This window comes from Oncorhynchus clarkii, unplaced genomic scaffold (genome assembly GCF_045791955.1).
Source record: "Oncorhynchus clarkii lewisi isolate Uvic-CL-2024 unplaced genomic scaffold, UVic_Ocla_1.0 unplaced_contig_5678_pilon_pilon, whole genome shotgun sequence".
Lineage (NCBI taxonomy): Eukaryota > Metazoa > Chordata > Actinopteri > Salmoniformes > Salmonidae > Oncorhynchus > Oncorhynchus clarkii.
The window spans coordinates 228526-250185 of record NW_027257978.1 but is presented as its reverse complement, the minus strand read 5'-3'; the positions used below and the strand labels follow the sequence as shown (position 1 = coordinate 250185).

General features: G+C 44.2%; 1 protein-coding gene across 1 annotated transcript in view; it reads left to right on the top strand.

The window, feature by feature from the left end:
* Window positions 1–21660, top strand: part of LOC139394380 (uncharacterized) — a 47718-nt gene that overhangs the window by 7404 nt on the left and 18654 nt on the right. The window contains exons 6-10 of the mRNA XM_071142434.1: window positions 13734–13829; window positions 15256–15381; window positions 15593–15712; window positions 15880–16016; window positions 19827–20043. Of these exons, the coding sequence (XP_070998535.1) occupies window positions 13734–13829; window positions 15256–15381; window positions 15593–15712; window positions 15880–16016; window positions 19827–20043 (696 nt within the window). The remainder of the gene's footprint in view (window positions 1–13733; window positions 13830–15255; window positions 15382–15592; window positions 15713–15879; window positions 16017–19826; window positions 20044–21660) is intronic.

Here is a 21660-nt window from a genome sequence, read left to right as displayed (position 1 = left end):
GCACCAGATGGACATGTCTGTTAATGCTTTATGGAGCTGACATGACTGCTGTATGGAGCCAGTCGCAAGTGGTTTATCTCTCAGCCATATGACAACCCCATATTCCTCCCTATCCTCACTGCTTGGCTTGGAAACCCATTTCACTGTGGTTTAGATGTCCTGTCCCTGTAGATGTCCTGTCCCTTTAGATGTCCTGTCCCTTTAGATGTCCTGTCCCTGTAGATGTCCTGTCCCTTTAGATGTCCTGTCCCTTTAGATGTCCCTTTAGATGTCCCTTTAGATGTCCTGTCCCTTTAGATGTCCTGTCCCTTTAGATGTCCTGTCCCTTTAGAGGTCCTGTCCCTTTAGATGTCCTGTCCCTTTAGAGGTCCTGTCCCTTTAGATGTCCTGTCCCTTTAGATGTCCCTTTAGATGTCCCTTTAGATGTCCTGTCCCTTTAGATGTCCTGTCCCTTTAGATGTCCTGTCCCTTTAGGGGTCCTGTCCCTTTAGATGTCCTGTCCCTTTAGAGGTCCTGTCCCTTTAGATGTCCTGTCCCTGTAGATGTCCTGTCCCTGTAGATGTCCTGTCCCTTTAGATGTCCTGTCCCTTTAGATGTCCTGTCCCTTTAGATGTCCCTTTAGATGTCCTGTCCCTTTAGATGTTCTGTCCCTGTAGATGTCCCTTTAGATGTCCTGTCCCTGTTGATGTCCCTTTAGATGTCCTGTCCCTGTTGATGTCCCTTTAGATGTCCTGTCCCTTTAGATGTCCTGTCCCTTTAGATGTCCTGTCCCTGTAGATGTCCTGTCCCTTTAGATGTCCTGTCCCTTTAGATGTCCTGTCCCATTAGATGTCCTGTCCCTTTAGATGTCCCTTTAGATGTCCCATCCCTTTAGATGTCCTGTCCCTGTAGATGTCCCTTTAGATGTCCTGTCCCTTTAGATGTCCTGTCCCTTTAGATGTCCTGTCCCTGTAGATGTCCCTTTAGATGTCCTGTCCCTTTAGATGTCCTGTCCCTGTAGATGTCCCTTTAGATGTCCTGTCCCTGTAGATGTCCCTTTAGATGTCCTGTCCCTTTAGATGTCCTGTCCCTGTAGATGTCCTGTCCCTTTAGATGTCCTGTCCCTTTAGATGTCCTGTCCCTTTAGATGTCCCTTTAGATGTCCTGTCCCTTTAGATGTCCTGTCCCTGTAGATGTCCCTTTAGATGTCCTGTCCCTGTTGATGTCCCTTTAGATGTCCTGTCCCTGTTGATGTCCCTTTAGATGTCCTGTCCCTTTAGATGTCCTGTCCCTTTAGATGTCCTGTCCCTGTAGATGTCCTGTCCCTTTAGATGTCCTGTCCCTTTAGATGTCCTGTCCCATTAGATGTCCTGTCCCTTTAGATGTCCCTTTAGATGTCCCATCCCTTTAGATGTCCTGTCCCTGTAGATGTCCCTTTAGATGTCCTGTCCCTTTAGATGTCCTGTCCCTTTAGATGTCCTGTCCCTGTAGATGTCCCTTTAGATGTCCTGTCCCTTTAGATGTCCTGTCCCTGTAGATGTCCCTTTAGATGTCCTGTCCCTGTAGATGTCCCTTTAGATGTCCTGTCCCTTTAGATGTCCTGTCCCTGTAGATGTCCTGTCCCTTTAGATGTCCTGTCCCTTTAGATGTCCTGTCCCTTTAGATGTCCTGTCCCTTTAGATGTCCTGTCCCTGTAGATGTCCCTTTAGATGTCCTGTCCCTTTAGATGTCCTGTCCCTGTAGATGTCCCTTTAGATGTCCTGTCCCTGTAGATGTCCCTTTAGATGTCCTGTCCCTTTAGATGTCCTGTCCCTGTAGATGTCCTGTCCCTTTAGATGTCCTGTCCCTTTAGATGTCCTGTCCCTTTAGATGTCCCTTTAGATGTCCTGTCCCTTTAGATGTCCTGTCCCTGTAGATGTCCCTTTAGATGTCCTGTCCCTGTTGATGTCCCTTTAGATGTCCTGTCCCTGTTGATGTCCCTTTAGATGTCCTGTCCCTTTAGATGTCCTGTCCCTTTAGATGTCCTGTCCCTGTAGATGTCCTGTCCCTTTAGATGTCCTGTCCCTTTAGATGTCCTGTCCCATTAGATGTCCTGTCCCTTTAGATGTCCCTTTAGATGTCCCATCCCTTTAGATGTCCTGTCCCTGTAGATGTCCCTTTAGATGTCCTGTCCCTTTAGATGTTCTGTCCCTTTAGATGTCCTGTCCCTGTAGATGTCCCTTTAGATGTCCTGTCCCTTTAGATGTCCTGTCCCTGTAGATGTCCCTTTAGATGTCCTGTCCCTGTAGATGTCCCTTTAGATGTCCTGTCCCTTTAGATGTCCTGTCCCTGTAGATGTCCTGTCCCTTTAGATGTCCTGTCCCTTTAGAGGTCCTGTCCCTTTCCTGTAAATACAAGTGAGAAGGAACAAGCTCCCTGTAGGACTCCATACAGAAAGGAACAAGCTCCCTGTAGGACTCCATACAGAAAGGAACAAGCTCCCTGGAGGACTCCATACAGAAAGGAACAAGCTCCCTGGAGGACTCCATACAGAAAGGAACAAGCTCCCTGGAGGACTCCATACAGAAAGGAACAAGCTCCCTGGAGGACTCCATACAGAAAGGAACAAGCTCCCTGGAGGACTCCATACAGAAAGGAACAAGCTCCCTGGAGGACTCCATACAGAAAGGAACAAGCTCCCTGGAGGACTCCATACAGAAAGGAACAAGCTCCCTGGAGGACTCCATACAGAAAGGAACAAGCTCCCTGTAGGACTCCATACAGAAAGGAACACGCTCCCTGGAGGACTCCATACAGAAAGGAACACGCTCCCTGGAGGACCCGATACAGAAAGGAACAAGCTCCCTGGAGGACTCCATACAGAAAGGAACAGACAAGAGGGGGGACCACAAGCTTCCGCTAGTGATCAGAGAGTCCCTACAAAGTGTACTACTGTTGACCAGGTCCCTATTCCCTATATACTGTACTACTAGTGACCAGAGCCATATTCACTATATAGTGTACTACTGTTGACCAGAGCCCTATTCCCTATATAGTGTACTACTAGTGACCAGAGCCATATTCCCTATATAGTGTACTACTGTTGACCAGGGCCCTATTCCCTATATAGTGTACTACTGTTGACCAGGGCCCTATTCCCTATATAGTGTACTACTGTTGACCAGGACCCTATTCCCTATGTAGTGTACTACTGTTGACCAGGGCCCTATTCCCTATATAGTGTACTACTGTTGACCAGAGCCCTATTCCCTATATAGTGTACTACTGTTTACCAGGGCCCTATTCCCTATATAGTGTACTACTGTTGACCAGAGCCCTATTCCCTATATAGTGTACTACTGTTGACCAGAACTTTGGCATATATGATATAGGTTCCCATTTGGGACTCATACGGAGACAGAGTGGTCGTATCGAGGGCTGGATGATTCCCTGATTACAGGAGAAAACGCTGAGTTTACACAACATGAGGAAAACTTGCTCTTTCCATGACACAGACTGACCAGGTGAATCCAGGTGAAAGATATGATCCCTTGTTGATGTCACCTGTTAAATCCACTTCAATCAGTGTAGATGAAGGGGAGGAGACCTGGTTAAAGATGAAGGGGAGGAGACCTGGTTAAAGATGAAGGGGAGGAGACCTGGTTAAAGATGAAGGGGAGGAGACCTGGTTAAAGATGAAGGGGAGGAGACCTGGTTAAAGATGAAGGGGAGGAGACCTGGTTAAAGATGAAGGGGAGGAGACCTGGTTAAAGATGAAGGGGAGGAGACCTGGTTAAAGATGAAGGGGAGGAGACCTGGTTAAAGATGAAGGGGAGGAGACCTGGTTAAAGATGAAGGGGAGGAGACCTGGTTAAAGATGAAGGGGGGGAGACCTGGTTAAAGATGAAGGGGAGGAGACCTGGTTAAAGATGAAAGGGAGGAGACCTGGTTAAAGATGAAGGGGAGGAGACCTGGTTAAAGATGAAGGGGAGGAGACCTGGTTAAAGATGAAGGGGAGGAGACCTGGTTAAAGATGAAGGGGAGGAGACCTGGTTAAAGATGAAAGGGAGGAGACCTGGTTAAAGATGAAGGGAAGGAGACCTGGTTAAAGATGAAGGGGAGGAGACCTGGTTAAAGATGAAGGGGAGGAGACCTGGTTAAAGATGAAGGGGAGGAGACCTGGTTAAAGATGAAAGGGAGGAGACCTGGTTAAAGATGAAGGGGAGGAGACCTGGTTAAAGATGAAGGGGAGGAGACCTGGTTAAAGATGAAGGGGAGGAGACCTAGTTAAAGATGAAGGGGAGGAGACCTGGTTAAAGATGAAGGGGAGGAGACCTGGTTAAAGATGAAAGGGAGGAGACCTGGTTAAAGATGAAGGGGAGGAGACCTGGTTAAAGATGAAGGGGAGGAGACCTGGTTAAAGATGAAGGGGAGGAGACCTGGTTAAAGATGAAGGGGAGGAGACCTGGTTAAAGATTAAGGGGAGGAGACCTGGTTAAAGATGAAGGGGAGGAGACCTGGTTAAAGATGAAGGGGAGGAGACCTGGTTAAAGAGGAAAGGGGAGGAGACCTGGTTAAAGATGAAGGGGAGGAGACAGGTTAAAGATGAAGGGGAGGAGACAGGTTAAAGATGAAGGGGAGGAGACCTGGTTAAAGATGAAGGGGAGGAGACCTGGTTAAAGATGAAGGGGAGGAGACGGGTTAAAGAAGGATTTTATGCCTTGAGACAATTCAAACATGGATTGTGTGTGTACCATTCAGAGGGTGAATGGGCATAATTAAGTATCTTTGAACGGGGTATGGTAGTAGGTGCCAGGCGCACCAGTTTTTGTCAAGAACTGCAACGCTGCTGGGTTTTTCACGCTCAACAGTTGCCCGTGTGTATCAAGAATGGTTCATCACCCAAAGGACATCCATCCAACTTGACACAACTGTGGGAATTATTGGAGTCAACATGGGCCAGTCTCGCTGTGGAACGATTTCAACACATTGTAGAGTCCATAGCCCGATAAATTGAGGCTGTTCTGAGGGCAAAGGGAGGATGCAACTCAATATTAGGAAGGTGTTGTTCTGTATACTCAGTGTAAACGCACTATTAACGATTAGAGGGGAGCAGAGAGAAGGGTGGAGGGGGAGAGAGAGAAGGGTGGGGGAGGAAGGGAGCGGAGCGAGGGGTGGAGAGAGAGAGAGAGAGTGAGAGAGAAAGGGTTGGAGGGAGAGAGAGAAAGCAAGAGAGAGAGAGAGAGAGGTGGAGGGAGAATGAAAGAGAGATGAGAGGGGGGGTGGAGCGAGAGAGAGAGAACAACAGGAAAAGATTGAGTGGTTGGATCAATGCCAGTCTGATTCCCTTCAGAACAGCTGTGATTACAGAAGAATAATGTATTGAAAGGGAGGAGGAGGAGAGAGTGGAAGAGAGGGGGTGAGAGGAGGAACATAAAGAGGGAGGGAGAGACATGAAAAACACAGTATAATAGACAGAGAGACAGATGGAGAAAGACATGGAAAGAGACAGAGACAGAGAGAGAGGCAGATATATATATTTAGAGAGAGAGACAGAGAGAGAGGCAGATATATATTTAGAGAGAGAGACAGAGAGACAGAGAGAGAGGCAGATATATATTTAGAGAGAGAGACAGAGAGAGAGGCAGATATATATTTAGAGAGAGAGACAGAGAGGCAGATATATATTTAGAGAGAGAGACAGAGAGAGAGGCAGATATATATTTAGACAGAGAGACAGAGAGAGAGGCAGATATATATTTAGACAGAGAGACAGAGAGAGGCAGATATATATTTAGAGAGAGAGACAGAGAGAGAGGCAGATATATATTTAGACAGAGAGGCAGATATATATTTAGACAGAGAGACAGAGAGAGAGGCAGATATATATTTAGACAGAGAGACAGAGAGAGAGGCAGATATATATTTAGACAGAGAGACAGAGAGAGAGGCAGATATATATTTAGAGAGAGAGACAGAGAGAGGCAGATATATATTTAGACAGAGAGACAGAGAGAGAGGCAGATATATATTTAGAGAGAGAGACAGAGAGGCAGATATATATTTAGACAGAGAGACAGAGAGAGAGGCAGATATATATTTAGACAGAGAGACAGAGAGAGAGGCAGATATATATTTAGAGAGAGAGACAGAGAGAGAGGCAGATATATATTTAGACAGAGAGGCAGAGAGAGAGGCAGATATATATTTAGAGAGAGAGACAGAGAGAGAGGCAGATATATATTTAGAGAGAGAGACAGAGAGAGAGGCAGATATATATTTAGACAGAGAGGCAGAGAGAGAGGCAGATATATATTTAGAGAGAGAGACAGAGAGAGAGGCAGATATATATTTAGAGAGAGAGACAGAGAGACAGATATATATTTAGACAGAGAGACAGAGAGAGAGGCAGATATATATTTAGAGAGAGAGACAGAGAGAGAGGCAGATATATATTTAGAGAGAGAGACAGAGAGACAGATATATATTTAGACAGAGAGACAGAGAGAGAGGCAGATATATATTTAGAGAGAGAGACAGAGAGACAGATATATATTTAGACAGAGAGACAGAGAGAGAGGCAGATATATATTTAGAGAGAGAGACAGAGAGAGAGGCAGATATATATTTAGAGAGAGAGACAGAGAGGCAGATATATATTTAGAGAGAGAGACAGAGAGAGAGGCAGATATATATTTAGAGAGAGAGACAGAGAGACAGATATATATTTAGACAGAGAGACAGAGAGAGAGGCAGATATATATTTAGAGAGAGAGACAGAGAGAGAGGCAGATATATATTTAGAGAGAGAGACAGAGAGACAGATATATATTTAGACAGAGAGACAGAGAGAGAGGCAGATATATATTTAGAGAGAGAGACAGAGAGACAGATATATATTTAGAGAGAGAGACAGAGAGAGAGGCAGATATATATTTAGAGAGAGAGACAGAGAGAGAAGCAGATATATATTTAGAGAGAGAGACAGAGAGAGAGGCAGATATATATTTAGAGAGAGAGACAGAGAGAGAGGCAGATATATATTTAGAGAGAGAGACAGAGAGAGAGGCAGATATATATTTAGAGAGAGAGACAGAGAGAGAAGCAGATATATATTTAGAGAGAGAGACAGAGAGAGAGGCAGATATATATTTAGAGAGAGAGACAGAGAGAGAGGCAGATATATATTTAGAGAGAGAGACAGAGAGAGAGGCAGATATATATTTAGAGAGAGAGACAGAGAGAGAAGCAGATATATATTTAGAGAGAGAGACAGAGAGAGAGGCAGATATATATTTAGAGAGAGAGACAGAGAGAGAGGCAGATATATATTTAGAGAGAGAGACAGAGAGAGAAGCAGATATATATTTAGAGAGAGAGACAGAGAGAGAGGCAGATATATATTTAGAGAGAGAGACAGAGAGAGAGGCAGATATATATTTAGAGAGAGAGACAGAGAGAGAAGCAGATATATATTTAGAGAGAGAGACAGAGAGAGAGGCAGATATATATTTAGAGAGAGAGACAGAGAGAGAGGCAGATATATATTTAGAGAGAGAGACAGAGAGAGAGGCAGATATATATTTAGACAGAGAGACAGAGAGAGAGGCAGATATATATTTAGAGAGAGAGAACCTATATTTATGTTTATTTATTTTCCCTTTCGTACTTTAACTATTTGCACATCGTTACAACATTGTTTATGGACATAATATGACATTTGAAATGTCTTTATTCTTATGGAATTTTTGTAAGTGTAATGTTTACTGTTCATTTTTTATTGTTCATTTCACTTTTGTTTATCTTCTATTTCACCTGCTTTGGCAATGTAAACATACTTTTCCCAAGCCAATAAAGCACTTATGTTGAATTGAGAGAGACAGAGACACAGAGACACAGAGAGACAGTCAGAGAGAGAGAGATACCGTGGGATATGCGTCAACAGCAACCATGGGAAAATCTTCTGCTTTATCATTATCATCATTAACAGCAGACTCGTACATTTCCTCTGTGAAAAACAATGTACTGAGCAATTGTCAAATTGGCTTTTTACCAAATTACCGTACAATTAGCCTATCAGAAACTTCTTAGCCATAGCATAATTTTCGAGAATTTTCCAAGCTGTTTAACCTCACTAGGGGACGCTAGCGTCCCACCTGGCCAACATCCAGTGAAATTGCAGAGCGCCAAATTCAAAAACAGAAATACTCATCATAAAAATTCATAAAACATACAAATGTTATACATCGGTTTAAGATGAACTTCTTGTTAATCCAAACACGGTGTCAGATTTCAAAAAGGCTTTACGGCGAAAGCATAACATGCGATTATCTGAGAACAGCGCCTAGCAGACAAATCATTACAAACAGTAAACAGCCAAGTAGAGGAGTTACACAAGTCAGAAATAGTGATAAAAATGTATCACTTTCCTTTGATGATCTTCATATGGTTGCACTCACGAGACTCCCGTTTACTCAATGAATGTTCGCTTTGTTCAATAAAGTCTCTCTTTTTATCCAACCCCCCCCGTTTTGTTCAGTAATCCACAGGCTCAAACACAGTCACAACAGGCAGACGAAACATCCAAATAGTATCCGTAAAGTTCGTAGAGACATGTCAAACGATGTTTATAATCAATCTTCAGGTTGTTTTTAGCCTAAATAATCGATAATATTTCAACCGGACGTTGTGAATATAAAAGGTAAACAAGAAAGGCGCACCCTCGGTCTCGCGCATGAAAAAGCTCTGGGCCACTGCAGTGTTCACTCATTCAGAGAGGTCTTACTCCCTCATTTTTCAGAATACAAGCCTGAAACAATTTCTAAAGACTGTTGACCTCTAGTGGAAGCCATGGGAAGTGCAATTTGAGTTCTAAGTCAATGGATACTGTAATGGTATTCAATAGAAAACTACAAACATAAAATATATTTTTCTCAGGTTTTTGCTTGCCATATCAGTTATGTTATCTCACAGACATTGTTTCAACAGTTTTGGAAACTTTAGGGTGTTACCTTTCCAAATTAACCAATCTTATGCATATCAGCTTCTGGGCCTGAGTAGTAGGCAGTTTACTTTGGGCACGCTTTTCATCCGTAAGTGAAAATAGTGCCCCCTACCCTAGTGAAGTTAAAGGCACAGTCAATTTAGTGTATGTAAACTTCTGACCCACTGAAATTGTGATGCAATGAATTATAAGTGAAATAATCTGTCTGTAAACAATTGTTGGAAAAATTACTTGTGTCATGCACAAAGTAGATGTCCTTACCGATTTACCACAACTATAGTTTGTTAACAAGACATGTGTGAAGTAGTTGAAAAACTAGTTTTAATGTCTCCAACCTAAGTGTATGTAAACTTCCAACTTCAACTGTACCTCGGCCTAAACATCAGCACCACAGGTAACTTCTACAAAGCTGTGAACGATCTGAGAGACAAGGCAAGAAGTGCCTTCTATGCCATCAAAAGGAACATACCAAGGATCTGGCAAAAAATACCTGAATCAGTTATCGAACCCTTTGCCCTTTATGGTTGTGAGGTCTGGGGTCCGCTCACCAACCATGAATTCACAAAATGGGACAAACACCAAATTGAGACTCTGCAGGCAGAATTCTGCTAAAATATCCTCTGTGTACAAAGTAAAACACAAAATAATGCATGTCTTCTTTCTTTTGGAACTTTAATAAGTGTAATGTTTACAGTTCATTTTTTGTTGTTTATTATTTATTGCACTTGCTTTGGCAATGAAAACATATGTTTCCCATGCCAATAAAGCCCTTCATGTGAAATTGTCACGAGAATTTTGCTATCTCAATGGTTGAACTCGGTTATCCCTCAAGCTTTGTCTATTTCCCAGAGGTCGTACATCTCCGGTTAATAAAGAATTAGACAAAGTCTCAGATTCTGCAATAGATCAATACTTTATTCAGAGAGCGCTCTGTCTTCAAAATGAGAACACAATCTTTTTACAGCACACACACACACAAGAACTCACATCAGTAGAAACTCCACCTCTCTTTAGATGGGCTGTATTTTTCCAGAGTTCACATACGTTGTTAATCACACTTCTGCAACGTTTCATTATCTTCTTCAAGCCTAACCATTTCTAACAGTGTTTCCCCTCCCTAGGGGGGGGAGGCCTCTTTCCAGTGATTAGTTTCACTGTTATCACAAGTCGACAGTTGTCCTTGAATGTCTCAACTCTACCCAGCTCATATTGCGAAATAGTAACACAATGGCCTAGTCACACAAATTATTGAATTATGACTCAACACATTTCATACAATGATATGGTTTCAGGGTGGAACACTTTAGTCATTATCTTAAACATACAAATGATTCTATCAGAAATTGAAATTGAGAGCCAGAGAGAGAGACAGACATCCACTCTAAAACGTAAATGTAACGAGTTTCGTCTTCATACGAAGGAGAGTCGGACCAAAATGCAGCGTGTGGTTTACGATCCATGTTTATTAATAATACGAAACACGAATCTCCAATACAATACTACAAAACAAAACGTAACGAAAACCTAAACAGCCTATCTGGTGAAAAAACACATAGACAGGAACAATCACCCACCCCCACACAGTGAAACCCAGGCTACCTAAATATGGTTCCCAATCAGAGACAATGACGAACACCTGCCTCTGACTGAGAACCATATCAGGCTGAACATAGAAATAGACAAACAAGACATGAAACATAGAATACCCACTCAGATCACACCCTGACCAATCAAAACATAGAAAATACAAAGTAAACTATGGTCAGGGCGTGACAGTACCCCCCCCCCAAGGTGCGGACTCCGGCCGCAAAACCTGAACCTATAGGGGAGGGTCTGGGTGGGCATCTGTCCGCGGTGGCGGCTCTGGCGCTGGACGTGGACCCCACTCCATGACAGTTTTAATCCCCCTCCTAAACGTCCCTAAATAGGTTACCCACCACAATGATAACATGGGACAGAGGGACAGCTCGGGACAGAGGTAACTCGGGACAGATAGGTAGCTCAGCACTGAGAGGAAGCTCAGCACTGAGAAGAAGCTCAGCACTGAGAGGAAGCCCAGGCAGGTAGTAGAAACTACCAGAACCTGGCTGGCTGGCGGTTTCAGCAGATCCTGGTCGACTAGCAGATCTGGGAGAATCTGGTCGACTGGCGGATCTGGGAGAATCTGGTCGACTGGCGGATCTGGGAGAATCTGGTCGACTGGCAGATCTGGGAGAATCTGGACGACTGGCAGATCTGAGAGAGTCTGGACGACTGGCAGATCTGGAAGAGTCTGGACGACTGGCAGATCTGGAAGAGTCTGGACGACTGGCAGATCTGGAAGAGTCTGGACGACTGGCAGATCTGGAAGAGTCTGGTCGACTGGCAGATCTGGAAGAGTCTGGTCGACTGGCAGATCTGGAAGAGTCTGGACGACTGGCAGATCTGGAAGAGTCTGGACGACTGGCAGATCTGGAAGAGTCTGGACGACTGGCAGATCTGGAAGAGTCTGGACGACTGGCAGATCTGGAAGAGTCTGGACGACTGGCAGATCTGGAAGAGTCTGGTCGACTGGCAGCTCTGTCTGCTCCATGCTGACTGGCTGCTCCATGCTGACTGGCAGCTCTGGCTGCTCCATGCTGACTGGCTGCTCCATGCTGACTGGCAGCTCTGGCTGCTCCATGCTGACTGGCTGCTCTGGCTGCTCCATGCTGACTGGCTGCTCCATGCTGACTGGCTGCTCTGGCTGCTCCATGCTGACTGGCTGCTCCATGCTGACTGGCTGCTCCATGCTGACTGGCGGCCCTGGCTGCTCCATGCTGACTGGCGGCCCTGGCTGCTCCATGCTGACTGGCGGCCCTGGCTGCTCCATGCTGACTGGCGGCCCTGGCTGCTCCATGCTAACTGGCAGCTCTGGCGGCTCCTTGCAGACTGGCAGCTCTGGCGGCTCCTTGCAGACTGGCAGCTTTGGCGGCATCCTGCAGACAGGCAGCTCTGGCGGCTCCTTGCAGACTGGCAGCTCCATGCAGACTGGCAGCTCTATGCAGACTGGCAGCTCCTTGCAGACTGGCAGCTCCTTGCTAACTGGCAGCTCCTTGCTAACTGGCAGCTCTATGCTAACTGGCAGCTCTATGCTAACTGGCAGCTCTATGCTAACTGGCAGCTCTATGCTAACTGGCAGTTCTGAACAGGCGGGAGACTCCGGCAGCGCTGTAGAGGCGGAAAGCTCTGACAGCGCTAAACAGGCGGGAGACTCCGACAGCGCTGGAGAGGAGGAGGGCTCCGACAGCGCTGGACAGGCGAGGCGCACTGTAGGCTTGATGCGTGGTACTGGCACTGGTGGTACTGGGCCAAGGACACGCACAGGAAGCCTGGTGCGGGGAGCTGCTACCGGAGGGCTGGGGTGTGGAGGTGGTACTGGAAAAACCGGACCGTGCAGGCGCACTGGAGCTCTTGAGCACCGAGCCTGCCCAACCTTACCTGGTTGAATGCTCACGGTCGCCCTGCCAGTGCGGCGAGGTGGAATAGCCCGCACTGGGCTATGCAGGCGAACCGGAGACACCGAGCGCAAGGCTGGTGCCATGTAAGCCGGCCCAAGGAGACGCACTGGGGACCAGCTGCGTAGAGCCGGCTTCATGGCATTAGGCTCGACGCTCAATCTAGCCCGGCCGACACGCGGAGCTGGAATATACCGCACCGGGCTATGCACCCGCACTGGAGACACCGTGCGCACCACTGCATAACACGGTGCCTGTCCGGTCTCTCTAGCCCCCCGGTAAGCACAGGGAGTCTGCTCAGGTCTCCTACCTGGCATAGCCATACTCCCTGTTAGCCCCCCCCCAAGAAATTTTTGGGGCTGCCTCTCAGGCTTCCATCCGCTACGTCGTGCTGCCTCCTCGTATCTGCGCCTCTCAGCTTTCGCCGCCTCCAGTTCTTCTTTGGGGCGGCGATATTCTCCTGGCTGAGCCCAGGGTCCTCTTCCTTCTAATTCGTCCTCCCATGTCCATACCTCCTCTTTGGGCTGCTCCTGTTGTTTCTTCTCCCGCTGCACCTTAGTGCGGCTACACTCCCCTGGTTTAGCCCAGGGTCCTCTCCCGTCGAGGATTTCCTCCCATGTCCAGAAATCCTTATTGCGCTTCTCCTCGCGCTGCTCCTGCCTGTTGACACGCTGCTTGGTCCGTTGGTGGTGGGTGATTCTGTAACGAGTTTCGTCTTCATACGAAGGAGAGTCGGACCAAAATGCAGCGTGTGGTTTACGATCCATGTTTATTAATAATACGAAACACGAATCTCCAATACAATACTACAAAACAAAACGTAACGAAAACCTAAACAGCCTATCTGGTGAAAAAACACATAGACAGGAACAATCACCCACCCCCACACAGTGAAACCCAGGCTACCTAAATATGGTTCCCAATCAGAGACAATGACGAACACCTGCCTCTGACTGAGAACCATATCAGGCTGAACATAGAAATAGACAAACAAGACATGAAACATAGAATACCCACTCAGATCACACCCTGACCAATCAAAACATAGAAAATACAAAGTAAACTATGGTCAGGGCGTGACAGTAAAGGTTCCTGGAGCATCCTTTAGGGTTTCTTCACATAACCCCTTTTAATGGATCCTCAACAAGAAAATACTATTATTATTACTATTATCACCACAGGCCCAGGTAGCTTATTTGTCACCCCCCCCCCCTTCTCTAATATGTATCTGATACCAGTAAAAGTATTTAGCTAATAATAACACACCCTTATTTCCTGATTCATCTGGTTTCCAGGGCAACTCGCTGCTCTTCCTCCCCAACGTTCTAAAGGTGTATCTGGAGAACGGACAGACCAAGGCCTTCAAGTTTGAACCCAACACCACTGTCAAGGTAACTATATTTTACTATATGATACCACACCGCTTCGACACCATATTCAACCAAATATTTATTTATATATTTCTTAATTCCGTTCTTTTACTTTTAGATGTGTCTGTCTTGTTGTAAATTGTTAGATACTAACGCATTTTGTTACACCTGCAATAACATCTGCTAAATTTGTGTATGTGACCAATACAATTTGATTTGATTTGTTAATAAGGAACTTTACTGGGGCGCGTTGGGCCAGTAACCGAAAGGTTGCTAGATCGAATCCCCGAGCTGACGAAATAAAACTCTGTCGTTCTGCCCCTGAACAAGGCAGTTAACCCACTGTTCCCCTGAACAAGGCAGTTAAATACTGTCTACTAGTGTCCTGTCCAGGGGTGAACATGAACATCAAGCTGCCTCACACTACAGAAGCAAATAGACTCCTCCTCTACATGCTGTCCTGGCTCAGACAATAGACTCCTCCTCTACAGGCCGTCCTGGCTCTGACAATAGACTCCTCCTCTACAGGCCGTCCTGGCTTTGACAATAGACTCCTCCTCTACAGACCGTCCTGGTTCAGACAATAGACTCCTCCTCTACAGGCCGTCCTGGTTCAGACAATAGACTCCTCCTCTACAGGCTGTCCTGGCTCAACCTCAACCATATAGTTTAACTGGCCTAACAAATCAGTGTCTTGTCTCCTGTTCTCTCTGGTTCCTCCCAGGACATAGTGATGACCCTGTCTCCTGTTCTGTCTGTTTCCCAGGACATAGTGATGACCCTGTCTCCTGTTCTGTCTGGTTCCTCCCAGGACATAGTGATGACCCTGTCTCCTGTTCTGTCTGGTTCCTCCCAGGACATAGTGATGACCCTGTCTCCTGTTCTGTCTGTTTCCCAGGACATAGTGATGACCCTGTCTCCTGTTCTGTCTGTTTCCCAGGACATAGTGATGACCCTGTCTCCTGTTCTGTCTGTTTCCCAGGACATAGTGATTACCCTGTCTCCTGTTCTGTCTGTTTCCCAGGACATAGTGATGACCCTGTCTCCTGTTCTGTCTGTTTCCCAGGACATAGTGATGACCCTGTCTCCTGTTCTGTCTGTTTCCCAGGACATAGTGATTACCCTGTCTCCTGTTCTGTCTGTTTCCCAGGACATAGTGATGACCCTGTCTCCTGTTCTGTCTGTTTCCCAGGACATAGTGATGACCCTGTCTCCTGTTCTGTCTGTTTCCCAGGACATAGTGATGACCCTGTCTCCTGTTCTGTCTGTTTCCCAGGACATAGTGATGACCCTGTCTCCTGTTCTGTCTGTTTCCCAGGACATAGTGATGACCCTGTCTCCTGTTCTGTCTGTTTCCCAGGACATAGTGATGACCCTGTCTCCTGTTCTGTCTGTTTCCTCCCAGGACATAGTGATGACCCTGTCTCCTGTTCTGTCTGTTTCCCAGGACATAGTGATGACCCTGAAGGAGAAACTGTCTCTGTCTCGTATTGAACACTTCTCTTTGGTTCTGGAACAGAAGTATAGCATCAGTAAACTGTTGTTGCTACATGAAGAGGAGAGGATACAACAGGTACACTAACACACACACACACACACACACACACACACACACACACACACACACACACACACACACACACACACACACACACACACACACACACACACACACACAAGTATAGCATCACTAAACTGCTGTTACTACCTAAAGAGGACAGGATGCATCCTTTACACTCACACACCCCTGTACCCCGCCCCCCTCCCCTACTGTCCATCTCCAGGTGGTTCATCAGAAGGAAGTCCATGACTACAGATGTCTGTTCAGAGTGTGTTTTATACCCAGAGAACCTGAGCACCTGTTACAAGACGACCCCACTGCCTTCCAGTACCTCTACCTGCAGGTAGGTGTGTGTGTGTGTGTGTGTTTGTGTGTGTCTGTGTGTGTGTTCGTGTGTGTAACATCACCGTGTGTGTGTGTGTGTGTGTGTGTGTGTGTATGTGTGTGTGTGTGTGTGTGTGTGTGTGTGTGTGTGTGTGTGTGTGTGTGTGTGTGTGTGTGTGTGTGTAGGGTATAAATGACGTGCTACAGGAGCGTTTTGCAGTGGAGATGCGATGCAACACGGCCCTGCGTCTGGCAGCCCTGCACATACAGGAGAGACTAGCCAGCTGTGGACAGTCACCTCGGACCAAACTCAAGATCATCACGTACGTCCCTCTATTAGAACAGAACATTACAGCTGATCATATTCCCTCTATTAGAGCAGAACATTACAGCTGATCATATTCCCTCTATTAGAACGGAACATTACAGCTGATCATATTCCCTCTATTAGAACAGAACATTACAGCTGATCATATTCCCTCTATTAGAACAGAACATTACAGCTGATCATATTCCCTCTATTAGAACAGAACATTACAGCTGATCATATTCCCTCTATTAGAACAGAACATTACAGCTGATCATATTCCCTCTGTTAGAACAGAACATTACAGCTGATCATATTCCCTCTATTAGAGCAGAACATTACAGCTGATCATATTCCCTCTATTAGAACAGAACATTACAGCTGATCATATTCCCTCTATTAGAACAGAACATTACAGCTGATCATATTCCCTCTATTAGAACATTACAGCTGATCATATTCCCTCTATTAGAACAGAACATTACAGCTGATCATATTTCCTCTATTAGAGCAGAACAGCTGATCATATTCCCTCTATTAGAACATTACAGCTGATCATATTCCCTCTATTAGAACAGAATATTACAGCTGATCATATTCCCTCTATTAGAACATTACAGCTGATCATATTCCCTCTATTAGAACAGAACATTACAGCTGATCATATTCCCTCTATTAGAACAGAACATTACAGCTGATCATATTCCCTCTATTAGAGCAGAACATTACAAATGAGCATAGTCCCTCTATTAGAACAGAACACTACAGCTGATCATATTCCCTCTATTAGAACATTACAGCTGATCATAGTCCCTCTATTAGAACAGAACATTACAGCTGATCATATTCCCTCTATTAGAACAGAACATTACAGCTGATCATATTCCCTCTATTAGAACAGAACAGAACATTACAGCTGATCATATTCCCTCTATTAGAACAGAACATTACAGCTGATCATATTCCCTCTATTAGAACATTACAGCTGATCATATTCCCTCTATTAGAACAGAACATTACAGCTGATCATATTCCCTCTATTAGAGCAGAACATTACAGCTGATCATATTCCCTCTATTAGAACAGAACATTACAGCTGATCATATTCCCTCTATTAGAACATTACAGTTGATCATATTCCCTCTATTAGAACAGAACATTACAGCTGATCATATTCCCTCTATTAGAACAGAACAGAACATTACAGCTGATCATATTCCCTCTATTAGAACAGAACATTACAGCTGATCATATTCCCTCTATTAGAACATTACAGCTGATCATATTCCCTCTATTAGAACAGAACATTACAGCTGATCATATTCCCTCTATTAGAGCAGAACATTACAGCTGATCATATTCCCTCTATTAGAACAGAACATTACAGCTGATCATATTCCCTCTATTAGAACATTACAGTTGATCATATTCCCTCTATTAGAACAGAACATTACAGCTGATCACATTCCCTCTATTAGAACAGAACATTACAGCTGATCATATTCCCTCTATTAGAGCAGAACATTACAAATGATCATAGTCCCTCTATTAGAACAGAACATTACAGCTGATCATATTCCCTCTATTAGAACAGAACATTACAGCTGATCATATTCCCTCTATTAGAACAGAACAGAACATTACAGCTGATCATATTCCCTCTATTAGAACAGAACATTACAGCTGATCATATTCCCTCTATTAGAACATTACAGCTGATCATATTCCCTCTATTAGAACAGAACATTACAGCTGATCATATTCCCTCTATTAGAGCAGAACATTACAGCTGATCATATTCCCTCTATTAGAACCGAACATTACAGCTGATCATATTCCCTCTATTAGAACATTACAGTTGATCATATTCCCTCTATTAGAACAGAACATTACAGCTGATCACATTCCCTCTATTAGAACAGAACATTACAGCTGATCATATTCCCTCTATTAGAGCAGAACATTACAAATGATCATAGTCCCTCTATTAGAACAGAACATTACAGCTGATCATATTCCCTCTATTAGAACAGAACATTACAGCTGATCATATTCCCTCTATTAGAGCAGAACAGCTGATCATATTCCCTCTATTAGAACATTACAGCTGATCATAATCCTTCTATTAGAACAGAACATTACAGCTGATCATATTCCCTCTATTAGAGCAGAACAGCTGATCATATTCCCTCTATTAGAACATTACAGCTGATCATATTCCCTCTATTAGAGCAGAACAGCTGATCATATTCCCTCTATTAGAACATTACAGCTGATCATATTCCCTCTATTAGAACATTACAGCTGATCATATTCCCTCTATTAGAACAGAACATTACAGCTGATCATATTCCCTCTATTAGAACAGAACATTACAGCTGATCATATTCCCTCTATTAGAGCAGAACAGCTGATCATATTCCCTCTATTAGAACATTACAGCTGATCATAATCCTTCTATTAGAACAGAACATTACAGCTGATCATATTCCCTCTATTAGAGCAGAACAGCTGATCATATTCCCTCTATTAGAACATTACAGCTGATCATATTCCCTCTATTAGAACAGAACATTACAGCTGATCATATTCCCTCTATTAGAACAGAACATTACAGCTGATCATATTCCATCTATTAGAGCAGAACATTACAGCTGATCATATTCCATCTATTAGAGCAGAACATTACAGCTGATCATAGTCCCTCTATTAGAACAGAACATTACAGCTGATCATATTCCCTCTATTAGAACAGAACATTACAGCTGATCACATTCCCTCTATTAGAACAGAACATTACAGCTGATCATAGTCCCTCTATTAGAACAGAACATTACAGCTGATCATAGTCCCTCTATTAGAACAGAACAGAACATTACAGCTGATCATAGTCCCTCTATTAGAACAGAACATTACAGCTGATCATATTCCCTCTATTAGAACAGAGCATTACAGCTGATCATAGTCCCTCTATTAGAACAGAACAGCTGATCATAGTCCCTCTATTAGAACAGAACATTACAGCTGATCATATTCCCTCTATTAGAACAGAACATTATAGCTGATCATATTCCCTCTATTAGAACAGAACATTACAGCTGATCATATTCCCTCTATTAGAACAGAACAGCTGATCATATTCCCTCTATTAGAGCAGAACATTACAGCTGATCATAGTCCCTCTATTAGAACGGAACATTACAGCTGATCATATTCCCTCTATTTGAACAGAACATTACAGCTTATCATATTCCCTCTATTAGAACAGAACATTAAAGCTGATCATATTCCCTCTATTAGAACAGTTCAGCTGATCATATTCCCTCTATTAGAACAGAACATTACAGCTGATCATAGTCCCTCTATTAGAACAGAACATTACAGCTGATCATATTCCCTCTATTAGAACAGAACATTACAGCTGATCATATTCCCTCTATTAGAACAGAACATTACAGCTGATCATATTCCCTCTATTAGAACAGAACATTACAGCTGATCATATTCCCTCTATTAGAACAGATCATTACAGCTGATCATATTCCCTCTATTAGAACAGAACAGTTCAGCTGATCATATTCCCTCTAGTAGAACAGAACATTACAGCTGATCATATTCCCTCTATTAGAACAGAACATTACAGCTGATCATATTCCCTCTATTAGAACAGAACATTACAGCTGATCATATTCCCTCTATTAGAACAGAACAGAACATTACAGCTGATCATAGTCCCTCTAGTAGAACAGAACATTACAGCTGATCATATTCCCTCTATTAGAACAGAACAGTTCAGCTGATCATATTCCCTCTTTCTTCTCTACAGGAAGAGTTGGGGCATTGAGAACTTTATCTCTTCAACCCTCCTGAGGAACATGAGGGAAAAGGATCTGAGAAAGGCCATTGGCTATCACATGAAGAAGAGCCAATCACAGGAGCCAAAGCAGAAGGTGCTGTCGGCCAATCAGGCGAAGATTAACTACCTGGAGGAGCTATGTGACCTCAAGTCCTTTGGCGGGAAGTCTTTCAGCGCCACCATGATGGTAGTGTATTACCTCTATCTAGTTATCTCTGTATCTCTACCATGATGGTAGGAGAGAGATTACCTCTATCTAGTTATCTCTGTATCTCTACCATGATGGTAGGAGAGAGATTACCTCTGTCTAGTTATCTCTGTATCTCTACCATGATGGTAGGAGAGAGATTACCTCTGTCTAGTTATCTCTGTATCTCTACCATGATGGTAGGAGAGAGATTACCTCTGTCTAGTTATCTCTGTGTCTCTTCCTTGATGGTAGTGGAGAGATGACCTCTGTCTAGTTATCTCTGTATCTCTGCCATTATGGTAGTGGAGAGATTACCTCTGTCTAGTTACAGTGCCTTGCGAAAGTATTCGGCCCCCTTGAACTTTGCGACCTTTTGCCACATTTCAGGCTTCAAACATAAAGATATAAAACTGTATTTTTTTGTGAAGAATCAACAACAAGTGGGACACAATCATGAAGTGGAACGACATTTATTGGATATTTCAAACTTTTTTAACAAATCGAAAACTGAAAAATTGGGCGTGCAAAATTATTCAGTCCCCTTAAGTTAATACTTTGTAGCGCCACCTTTTGCTGCGATTACAGCTGTAAGTCGCTTGGGGTATGTCTATCAGTTTTGCACATCGAGAGACTGACATTTTTCCCCATTCCTCCTTGCAAAACAGCTCGAGCTCAGTGAGGTTGGATGGAGAGCATTTGTGAACAGCAGTTTCAGTTCTTTCCACAGATTCTCGATTGGATTCAGGTCTGGACTTTGACTTGGCCATTCTAACACCTGGATATGTTTATTTTTGAACCATTCCATTGTAGATTTTGCTTTATGTTTTGGATCATTGTCTTGTTGGAAGACAAATCTCCGTCCCAGTCTCAGGTCTTTTGCAGAATCCATCAGGTTTTCTTCCAGAATGGTCCTGTATTTGGCTCCATCCATCTTCCCATCAATTTTAACCATCTTCCCTGTCCCTTCTGAAGAAAAGCAGGCCCAAACCATGATGCTTCCACCACCATGTTTGACAGTGGGGATGGTGTGTTCAGGGTGATGAGCTGTGTTGCTTTTACGCCAAACATAACGTTTTGCATTGTTGCCAAAAAGTTCAATTTTGGTTTCATCTGACCAGAGCACCTTCTTCCACATGTTTGGTGTGTCTCCCAGGTGGCTTGTGGCAAACTTTAAACAACACTTTTTATGGATATCTTTAAGAAATGGCTTTCTTCTTGCCACTCTTCCATAAAGACCAGATTTGTGCAATATACGACTGATTGTTGTCCTATGGACAGAGTCTCCCACCTCAGCTGTAGATCTCTGCAGTTCATCCAGAGTGATCATGGGCCTCTTGGCTGCATCTCTGATCAGTCTTCTCCTTGTATGAGCTGAAAGTTTAGAGGGACGGCCAGGTCTTGGTAGATTTGCAGTGGTCTGATACTCCTTCCATTTCAATATTATCGCTTGCACAGTGCTCCTTGGGATGTTTAAAGCTTGGGAAATCTTTTTGTATCCAAATCCGGCTTTAAACTTCTTCACAACAGTATCTCGGACCTGCCTGGTGTGTTCCTTGTTCTTCATGATGCTCTCTGCACTTTTAACGGACCTCTGAGACTATCACAGTGCAGGTG